This window comes from Rhipicephalus microplus, chromosome 1, assembly GCF_043290135.1.
Source record: "Rhipicephalus microplus isolate Deutch F79 chromosome 1, USDA_Rmic, whole genome shotgun sequence".
Taxonomy (NCBI): Eukaryota; Metazoa; Arthropoda; class Arachnida; order Ixodida; family Ixodidae; genus Rhipicephalus; species Rhipicephalus microplus.
The window spans coordinates 288,389,751-288,401,066 of NC_134700.1; the positions used below are offsets into that span (position 1 = coordinate 288,389,751).

General features: G+C 46.3%; 2 protein-coding genes across 2 annotated transcripts in view; one reads left to right on the forward strand and one right to left on the reverse strand.

Annotated features, from left to right (window-relative positions):
* Positions 1-6,568, reverse strand: part of LOC142762733 (uncharacterized) — a 102,474-nt gene extending 95,906 nt beyond the window's left edge. Inside the window, exon 1 of the mRNA XM_075865100.1 lies at positions 6,313-6,568. Coding sequence (XP_075721215.1) covers positions 6,313-6,426 — 114 coding nt within the window. The 5' untranslated portion in view covers positions 6,427-6,568. The remainder of the gene's footprint in view (positions 1-6,312) is intronic.
* Positions 1-11,316, forward strand: part of LOC119165535 (lachesin-like) — a 112,053-nt gene that overhangs the window by 93,415 nt on the left and 7,322 nt on the right. Inside the window, exon 4 of the mRNA XM_037417686.2 lies at positions 975-1,179. Coding sequence (XP_037273583.2) covers positions 975-1,179 — 205 coding nt within the window. The remainder of the gene's footprint in view (positions 1-974; positions 1,180-11,316) is intronic.

Genomic DNA, 11,316 nt, shown 5'->3' on the forward strand with positions numbered 1-11,316 from the left:
TGTTAAGAAGCAATGTGCATTTAGGTAGTGAAGTTGATTTTAATAGCTATTTCATTGTCACGCATGCATTGGAGTGTCTCAAAGCTTGTGTCACATGTTCGGCAAGGTTGATTTTTGCCGTATTTTTACCATTTGGACCAAACATTTATTTGGTTTTTTTGTAGGTGTTTTTTAAACCTGTGCATCCAATATTTCTGGAACAAATTCTTAGTTTACTTAAGTTCCTCGGCCTGGGTCTATCGGCATAGCTTAATTATGGTCGCCGAACTTTGTATTAACGAACGTGAAACGTCCTGCATGTTACGCGCGCGATGCTATGCGAGCTTGCTGGTAAAAACTCACAGGGTGCTTCGCGATTTCGCTCGGAGGTGAAATGCATAATTTTCTGTTTCTCAGTCAATCTATTCATTGGGCCCGCCACTTTTGGGAAACATTTCTGCAACTAACATGGTTTATGCACTGCCTCCAAGACCGAAATCACCTCACCTCACCACCTCGACAAAGCATTGATGGGACAAAATGACGGCATCAGGTGGCGTTAGGGTGACGTCGTAGTGACGCCATTATGACTTGGTGACGTCATATGAATTTGTTATGTTGTCGCATGATATAGTTACGTCATTTTGTGGTTATTTTTAGATGGGTAGTCTCTGATTCCGCACGACACGAGGCGGCCCCGATGCGGTACGCTGACAGGCAAATTTCGCGCTTAATGAGACATCTAAAACTTTCGCCTCAACTAATAACGAGTAGATTTTCTCGCAGCGCCAATATAACATAGGACAAACGTAGACACAGGTGGATTTATGTGTATAAGCTTTATAAATTTTTTCCAGTTTTTCAATTGCGTGATAAGAACACATACCAAAGATACCATTTGCAGTCACAATGTGTCAAACAAACATTCGTAGCTCTACCGAGTTCGAAGTGTGTGTATTTACGGCACTTCGTCTGCTGTCTTTCTGTCTCACTAGGTGGCGTGGTTGCGAGTGGCGAGCAACACTATCCTGACGATCCACAAGAGCGTCATCACGCAGAACTACCGCGTCCACCTGAGTCCCTCGGACCGCACCTGGCTTCTTGTCATCGACAACGTCCAGGAGTCGGACCGCGGTGGTTACATGTGCCAGGTCAACACGGTGCCCATGCGCAGCCAGGTCGGATATATCGATGTGCTCGGTATGTCGTCAATTAATTAATTAACATTGAATTGAACGCAACCCTATAGCTGCACTGTCAGTGGAGACGTTTGTTTCCAGATCACGAGTGACGCCAAAGAAATGAAAGAGTTTTCTAGCCATATATGATGCTAGTACCAGTAAAGCTGTGACAACCTCACTTGTACGTATACAAATGCTGCTTACTTAGCTTGAATAAGTGAGCGAGCTTAAGTTCGGTCGCAAAATTCGACAGATGTTACGACAGACGTTACGATGTGGGCCGACGTGATTTTGTAAGGACAGTATTTGTGTGCTCATCATGAGCTCACCAGATGCGTCGGCTACACTGACGTTCAAAGTGTTACCTGACAGTCTGACGTAACGCCGGCACTCATATTACAGCACATACGTCAGAATTGTCGAAACCAAGCGCACTTTACGTGCGATGGTGTGAATATCATACGTAACTTTTTTTGTTACCCTATTCCTTCCTGGTTGAGCAACTCTTGATTATGGCTCGCTGAAGCACAGCAATATATAAATGCGATCTTTAGTAGACCACTAAAAATCAGAACCAGCTCTGCAACCACAATTGACCCCGCATGAAACCTGTATGACAGGAGTAAGTATGAGATGTTTATTGGTTTGTTAGAAAATAGATAACCAGCACGCGAAGCACAATCGACGTTGCAGTGACATTACACTTGGATGGAGTTTTTTTTTTTCTTTGAAATCGGCTACAACACCTAGCGTGGCTCTGTGGTAGGCCCATTTTCTGTGTTTATTTCTTTTATTCACGTCTAATCTCTGTTGTCTTCCATCGAGTAGAGATTTTAATTTGTGAAGTTTTGTTTCTTGTGTAATATGACACGTTTTGCTTCTTTGTTCTGATTTTTTATTGTTGTAACCAGCTCCCCTCTGTAATACCTCGGAAATTGAGGACAAGAAAAACAACAACAACAAAGCAACAACAACAACAACAACAACAACAATAATAATAATAATAATAATAATAAAAACTTGTGACTGCCACGCAGAATGCCTGGGTTCTATTGCTGCTGGGACTCCGATTTGTATCCTTCTCATTCATCTGGTCAACGTGGACGATATAAATTTTTTCCTAACGCCCTCGCATTTAAATAACCAATGTTTTTTCTTCCCTTGCCTGGCTAGCTATAAAATTTCAGTTAGCTGCGTGGCGTAACCGCATACAGTAGCCGAGATATATGGCCATGGGCCATACTTGTCTAGAGGGAAACGTTTGATTTTCTCCTTATTGATGCGATCAATCGACAGTAATATTCTTCATACCCTTTTACCCTCTCAAGCAAACTTTGGTCTACAACAAGTTAAGGAGAGGTCACAAGAGCAACCAGACGTAGGCGGATGGAGAGGTGAGGAAAGGAAAAGCGGAAGGACAGGGAGCTTAGCCACAGCTCAGACAAACTGGCTAACCTGCGCTAGAGAAGGAGGCACAGGGAATAAAAGATAGAAAAAAGGGGACGTTACTAAAGAAAGAAGACAATAACCGCCACTGTCTAAAGTCTGTCTCTAAGACTAGCTGCCCTCAAGAAACGCAACAATGTTCTCAAAGCTTTACGAAAAAAAAAAAAAAACGGTCAAAGTGCGTTTGGTTCGCTAAAAATGCTTCGCATTTAAAAGATCGACCGAGATGGTCCACAATTTTAAAGGCTGTTAATGCGGTCGCAAAAAAATGAAAACACAACTTCAATTGATACGATTAAATCATAGTTAAAAACAAAATAACCAGCTGATAATGAAGGAAAAGAAGGGAAAAGATGGCTTCATACTTTACGCCATACTAAGTGTGCTGCTTCACGACGCAAGGTACCCGTTCTCCGTGAAGTTGGCTGTAGGCATCAGGCTATTAAAGAAGCTCAAACAGGGAACGGCGTCATGTTTGGAAACAGGTGGGATGACTAGTTCTAGCTCCAAGGTGGTAGCGATACCTTATGTACATAGGCTTTCGCATAGAATAAAAAAAAAGTGGCCGGAAAGTATGACGTAAAGGCGGTGTTTTCGGCAAAAAAAAAAAAAATAGGAGGAGTGTGCGCGTTGGTCGACCAGAACCACTGACCAGCGTACATAAGGAATGCAGCATAAAACATAAGCTCAAGTTTGTTGAATGGGCCCACAATGTGGTGTATTGCACCTTTGTCGTGTGGTTGTGTATATATAGGGCAGACTGGCTGGTGCATTAACACGAGGCTAAGGGAGCATATGTCAAGTCTGAAAGGTTGCCCAGACACCCATTTGGCAATGCATTGCAATGAGAGCGCGTGCTCTCCTTGTTTTTGCGACACTACCTTGGTATATAGGAATCGAAACAAGACGTCAAGATAGATGATGAACGCTTGTCTTGTGGACAAGCAGAAGGGCGAGTGTGTTAGCCATCCTTTGGTAGCCTTACTAGAGAAAGAAATTTCGCTTATGTCGGTTAATCAATGAGCTTGTTATCGTTATTTTTGATATGTGCGCAGTACATTTGTTTTTTTTTTGTGACCAGAGAGCGCAGATCTGAATGGTATAAAGTGAATGTTTTTTGAAAAATAAACCAGTTGTTAGATTGCGCCCGTTTGTCATCCTTTCTGTGTCCCTGTGTGCTTACGCAAATATTTCAAGATGCTTTGATCAATCTCTTTCTGAAGGCAGTCTACTCTAAGAAGCCCCTTTCCACATTTTTAAATGTTTACGCTGAGCGAATAATGCTGACGTGTACAAAAATTGATTAGCATAGCTGGGAATAGGAATATTGTGGTGCCTTAACTTTATAACCTGAGAAATCTAGCGACTGTTCAGGAAAGAATTAAGGTACAATAGCGATCACTGTTTTTTGCAAAAAAAAAAAAACGACATCAACAAAGCAATGCCCTTGCCCGTCTCTTCCAGTTATGTCATCGGACCACTGCTAACTCTATAATCTTGCATTGTCACATTTCCATTCGCTCTTTTCATTTACATTTACATCGATCTGGATTCCTCGTACGCAGTCCGTGGCTTAGCGCGACTGAGACAGGGCTCGGCAGTACGCACGATTCTTCGGCAATGAGCAGAGAACGAACCATTCGCGACAGCTTGGCATCGTGCGAGCATATATTAACGAGGTCACGTTTACGCTGACGTGAACTCGCTGAAACGAGACAAATAGGAAGTCGCTTCCACTCCGACATCTTCGTCAGCGCGGTAATTAAGGCAAACTTCCGATGCACGAGAAGCTCCGAGGAAGAGCGTCTGCTTCTCTTATTATTAAGTAAGGTGCCGCATGCCGTTTTCCCCGCGTAAACACACGAATAAGTGCAGCGCGTGCAAGGTTCTTCTTGTTGGTCGTCTCCGTGTCGTCGGCCCCTGCTGGTGGGAAAAACTGTCGCCCCCCCCCCCCCCCCCCGCCGCCTCGGGGGCACGAGTAAGCGGCAATCGACCGAGCGTCGCGTATATCGAGCGGCCTGCACCGAGCTGCGGCGTCAGCTTCTCTTATCAAAATGACAGCCGCAGAAGCAATCGACGCCGAGGCACAAAGGAGCCTCTCCCGAGGCCCGGGGCGACACCCCGGCGCGTTCCTTATTCCCTCCCATTTGCTCGATACTTCCCCGAAGCCAAGCTCGGCCTCGAGCTCCGCGCACTTCTGTTCAAACACTGATCATCGCTGTTGGAGACCTCGCGGCAGCAGTTGGTTGGCCGAGAAGGTGTCGCCCCCGTTTGCTCCGGCTGTTTAGCGGAGGAGATAAGCTTCTGTGCGTGCGGCTTCGGCGAGCTGAGCTTACGGCTACTGCGTAAATATATAGTGATCGGGTGTTGTTGTCACCGATTTGTGCAATTAGCTATACACGCTCGTCCGTGCTGCTGGGTGTTCGAAACGCCAGCCTGGAGTTTAATCAGTAGCGGTTGATAGAGATACATAAATAAATACACTGGAGTGTGGCTTTAGCGCCGTTTCCGGTGACAGCTGTGATTAGAAAAAAAGTTTGTGCTGGCTGGAGGGTTAAGCATGTTTCAATGCCCTGACGCTCAAAACGCCATTCGGCGTGGTTTAGAAGCAAGCGCGAAAAAGTTCTCTTCTCTTTCAAAAAGGCTTGAGGGAGTAGACCTGATAAGGCTTTTCTTAAACAAATATACAACGAGTCAAATACAGGACCGGCAATACGAACACTTAGTGTGAGAAATGACACTATCGTTTCATCGCTACCGGCCCCGACTTGGATGCTAAATGGTACCCACTAGTAATAATATTATCTGTGCCATGTTTCTACAATAACTACGATACTATTATGAAGCATGCCACAGTGAAGTGTTCAGAAAATCTCAACCCCATGGGGATTCTCATGAGGCGAACCTACATCTACCCACACGGGTTTCAAGCGTTCCGCCCTTGTCTAATAGCGATGATCATCGCCAAGATCGAACCCATGACAATCGGGTCAACCGCCGAGAACCACAACCACTGCGACAGCGAAAGAAACATACTCAGATGTGTTGGCATAAACACCTGACGTGATAGCCCTTACAAGATTTATAGTATTACTAAAAAAAAGAACAGATGCCTCATCTTTGCAGGTATGCCGTCGACGGTGGTGAACTTCTTTAACACCGTACTACTCCTGAATATTAGGTACATGGTTGGTAAACTTTTATTGACTGTCATTACACCGCGAATTCTCTCTTGAAGCGTCGGGGGTATGAGGAACTTTGCAAGGCTTTGTCGATTGTCATTCGCCATTGACTAAGAAAAACAGGAGGAAAGATAAAGGATATCGACACTTGAAAAGAAATTCTACACGCTTTGTCTAGATGGAAACCAAGTCTTGATTATCTCTAAATTCATGAACTGGGCTTTTTAACAGCGCTAGCTTCTTGAACGAGATTATATTGCGTACCGTAAGAACACCGTTTGAAAACACCGACAGAGCGAGACTTCCATGTTTCACACTAAAACGTACATTGCTCTGTCCACCTTGCAACGCGAGTGTCTTCCAAGCGCGTCCCTAACGGTACGGGCTTCCTGAATAATTTCTCGATATATTAACAAATTATAGATGATAACGGTAAATTACCGAGCAAGCAAATGTACCAGCACGCATGCACGAAAAAGAAAGAGAGAACTTACAGAAGTCAAACGCATGCTAAGACTACTCACTGTTTCTTGTTTGCGCATCGTAGTTGGATGATTTTCTTGAGTTGGATGGTGAAGCATCAAACACTGCGAAAACCACGAGTTAGGTATCCAATCATTGGCGAACTTGTGTCGCATGAAAATAAGCAACACCCAAATTACGACGGTAGTGTCAAGCACAGTCACTGGTTGTTGAAAATGCGAACTGATGGGTCGGCCGCGTCAAGTTCGACCGCTATTCATCGATGCATCACCGTGAATTCCAGAGTACGTAATAATGCTTACAAATAGTCACTTTCACTTGTGTGCAAAGCGCGCAAGCAGCCTGCTTCGCTCTGCGGGGGACACCTGGTGGCGGTTGCGTGGTCTGACGTGGTATGCCTTGGAGCATGCGCGCCGATTAGACATGCAGGCCTGCTTTGCGCGAGTGCAACGTTAAAAACTCGGCCTGCTTAACCGAGCATGCAGCCGGCCACAGGGTGACTGCGTTGTCATTTTCCAAGATACGAGGTCACATAAAAAAAAATGGAAAGATCGTGTATCACAGATCGTATCAAAGGCACACAGTGACGTCATTTTTGCTTTAAAGCGACGTGCGCTTATTTTCTTGTCCATTAGGCCATGCGTGCCCCTGGGCGCGTCTCGTGAGACCCTGCAACCACCGTGAGGTGCACACCACAAACGAAAACCGGCTATTCGCGCGCTCTACACACAAGTGAACGAGGCTGTACGCTCGAAAGGGTAGTGCACTTTTCGCGTCCCACTCGTGATTTGATTTGATTTGTGGGGTTTAACGTCCCAAAACCACGATATGATTATGAGAGACGCCGTAGTGGAGGGCTCCGGAAATTTTGACCACCTGGGGTTCTTTAACGTGCACCCAAATCTGAGCACACGGGCCTACAACATTTCCGCCTCCATCGGAAATGCAGCCGCCGCAGCCGGGATTCGAACCCGCGCCCTGCGGGTCAGCAGCCGAGTACCTTAGCCACTAGACCACCGCGGCGGGGCGTCCCACTTGTGATCTGATCAGATAAGACATCGATTTAGAATTGGCGAAGACATTCACGATAATTAGAACACCGCACAACTCCCTACGCTGAACGATAACCCGGTAACAACGCTTTTCTTTTTACAGATGGGTAGCGAAATTAGTCAGCGAATACGAGTTTGTTCACGTCATCATCAGTGCATCGGCACATTCTAAAGCTCTGGCTCTAGTTAGCTGGGGCAGTCTTTATATGCATGTTCACTGCTATGCAATGCAAAAAAGAGGACAGAAATTTGTACTGAAGCTCCAGAAATCGCAAATCCTTTTTGAATTCAAGTAGAATGCAGCAGCGAAAAAAATTTCATAGCGGATCTAACTAAGCTCGTAGAAGCCCCGTTTTGAACACAAATTATGATCATAATAAACCAGGGTGCACTCCATTCATCCTTTTCTTCCTGATTGATGTGTGGGGTTTAGCGTTCCGAAACCACCCTAGGATTATGAGAGACGCCGCAGGGGAGGGCTACGGAAATTGGACCACCAGTGGTTCTTTAAGGTGCACCTAAATCTGAGCACACGGGTCTACAGCATTTCCGCCTCCAGCGGAAATGCAGCCGCCGCAGCCGGGATTTGATCCCGCGACCTGCGTGTCAGCAGCCGAGTACCTCAGCCACTAGACCACTACGGCGGGGCCTTTTTTTCCTGTTTGTCCTCTTCCTCATCTTCTGGTTCACTCCCAAAACGCGGGGTGTCAGTTTGACCGGCATGTGATGCGTGACAGAACGAGTACTGAGAAAACGAGAGAGAAACGAAGAGAGACAGAAAGAAAGAGAAAGAGAGAAACACTTGGTGAGGTGATATTCAAACCTGTGTACCACGATCCGAATCCGAGCGTCGTAACGACTCGGCTATCCATGCACGCTATAGCGAAGCGTACCATAGCCTAGTATAGCATAGCGTAGCGAGGGGGTATAAAAGGGAAGTGAAAAGGAGGAGGATGGAAAGAGAAGAGGGACAGGCAGAAAGAGAACGATAGAAATAGAGATAAAAAAGGAACAAAAACAGAAAGAGAAAGAGGAAAAGAGCAAGATTAAAAGAAAAATAGAAATGCATAGAAAAAAGGGGGAGTGAATAATACATATCGAGAGATATAAAGACTTAAAAACGAACAGACAAAATGGTAAGAAGTGTCAGAAGAGAAATGGGAATACGAAGCGTAAGAAAGAAGAGAGAGAAGAAAGGCCCCCCAGCTCCATACTTCTTTCAGTCAGGCTTGGTACAACTAGTGCGAAGATGTGTCGATTCTTTCAGCTGCCGGAAATTCATTTTTGTTCGAAAGTATTAAAGATAGATAGATAGATAGATAGATAGATAGATAGATAGATAGATAGATAGATAGATAGATAGATAGATAGATAGATAGATAGATACAAATCCCGTAATAATCTGACTTGCCTACGGAGCTGCCTGTTCACGCCTGCCTGTTTTCCTCGCTGTTACTGCGCAGGAACCAATGTCGGCTGCCTGTCTTCGAGAGGTGTACTTAGGGGCAGCCCTGTCCATATCATTCCCCATCGCGAGAATATAATGGCAGTCCGCGAGCTAGGTTGTTCTCCGGAGGGCCGACCGGTCCAAAGAGAGAGGACCACACTATAGACCATGGCATACCGAGCAACAGCAGCAGCGAAAGAAGAAGTGGAAGGGATGAGTGGAGCACACGGCTGTAGGCGCTGCTGCGAGGGAGCGGCCGGGTTAATCACGTGACAATTTGGTTGGCTGACCTCTCAATCAGGCCGGATCAGGAGGCGCGCTCCGGTGGCTACGTCTCGCGTGTCACTCGAGCGCAAAAATTGGACCCGACAGTGCCGCTGCAGCAACCAGGGGTGGCGAACAGTATACGAGACCCCCGTAGCCATGCTCACACCTTCTTCCTCGCCGCCTTCCCCGATGACCGCTTCCGCATCTTCTGGGAACGTCTCAGCAGACACTCTTGCTGACTCCTTTCGCTTCAGACGTGTCCTCCTCATTGCGAGGCCCTTGGGAGCGTCTTGAAGCTGCTACCGGAGGGTTTCTGATGAAAAAGTGCCAAATGGAGAGCCTTGCGCACCATGCGTCGGTGAGCCGATAGCTGCTTTATTCAGGCTTCTGAGGGTGTTTTGTGTAGGGCTGCTTCTGCAGCTCGCAGGACGTCGACTGCTCAGCTCGTACGAGGCGTTCGATGCGTGCTAGGTATTGGCGAACAGGTTGGCCACTCGCTTGATTGGATACGGGATTTAGTTTGTATGTGATGTCGTGCTGCTTGGTCTTTTCTAGCAGATTCTTTTTTTTTCCAGGCTGTATATTTGGAAGCTACAGCTACTTGTGCAACAGTAGTGAATAGTATTGTATACGCATATATATGGTTGGTATTTTAGTTAACCCATAATTAGATGCATCTGTGTAAGTGTAAGTAAGGTCCAGATGATCAAAATCAAAGGTGAAGCTGAGGTCGAAGTCGATTATACCTTGAACTGAGCCGCAGCTTTAAAGGGGCCGTGCAACACTTTCACAAGTAACCAGGAAATGACTTCATTAACAGAATTTATTGCCTCGCGAATCTGCCGGCGCTAAAATTTTGAGTGGGGAGCTCTTCTGGTGCCCGAGCAGTCATATTCTGTCGCTGTCTCACGTCACATGGCGAGGCGTGGGCAAAAACCTGTATAGCATACTAGTCTGGAAAGCGAGGTTGAGGAGGAGTGACGGGAAGGTGAGAAGAAAAGGGGGAAAGGAGGACCTAGTAGAAGGCAATGCGCTGTTACCTACGCTATCTTTCTTATGTCGTCGCTTGGCATCACGCACGCAAAACAACGTTTAGCATAGCCCTGTATACCAATGAGTGCAGAAAGGAAGTGACACCGAAGAGTGTTGTAAGGGTAAGGTGGATGGAAAAGACGGAAGAAGTGAACACGTAGCATAGCGAATGTATGATGTTAGACAGAGTATAGCAATGTACAGCATAGCCATACACAGCAAAGTGGCGAGAAAGGGTAGTGAGGCTGAGGAGGATGGAAAAGGAGAGAGAAGGTAAATAGCATAGCGTAGTCATGCATTCCGTTAGGCAGGCAATACCATGCGTAGCATTGCCATGCATGACGAGGGAATGGAAAGGAGGGAAAGGGTAAAACATAACATAGTTATGTATGGCGTTAGGAATGCAGAACCATATATAACATAGCCATGTGTAGCAAGGGAATGAAAGAGGGATGAAGATGGAAAGGAGGAAGGGAGAGAAGGAAGAGAGAGGGTAAAGCTGCAAGCTTAGCGTAGCCAAGTAGGGCGTCACGAAGGCAATACGATGTATAGAATAGCCATGTCTAGCAAGTGGGTGGAAAGAGATGTGAAAGGTATATGAAGAGGGAGGTGGGAAGAGGGTAAAGCATAGCATAATCATGTATGGCGTTAGGCAGGCAGAGCCAGGTATAGCGCAGCGACCTATAGCAAAGTTCTGCATAGGAAGGGTGCGGGAAAAGTAAGTGGCGGTGAGAATCAAAGGAGGAAAGGAGCATGCTGTCATATAATGTCGCATCACAATGGCGAGGCAAAACAATGTATAGCATTGAAAGTTACAGCAAGCGGATGGAAAAGGTTTGTGAAGGCGAGAGAAGGGGAGGGAGAGTATCATAGCATATGCGTTTATGGTATAGTATAGCGATTGGATGGAAAGTGAAGTGAGTGCAAGGAGTGCTGATGGAGAGGGTACAGGGAAAGGAGAGATGGTGCCACTACATCACGAGTGAACGTTTCCTTTTCAGCAGGCACTGCGCCGTGCTCCCGACCGGGTTGCAGAAATTAGGTGCCTTTTCTCATCTTCTAACCACTACCGCCACCACCTTTTCAGCCATGGTTTCCTTTTCCGCGTTTCCCAACTAGAAGGCTGCGTGGTTGGAACGTCAAGGCGCACTTGCTCGTTCGTGAACGCGAGTCCTGGCTCGGATAATACAAGATGCGTAAACGTTTAGGCTAAGTTCTCACGTCTATGACACAGTAGTACAATTGAC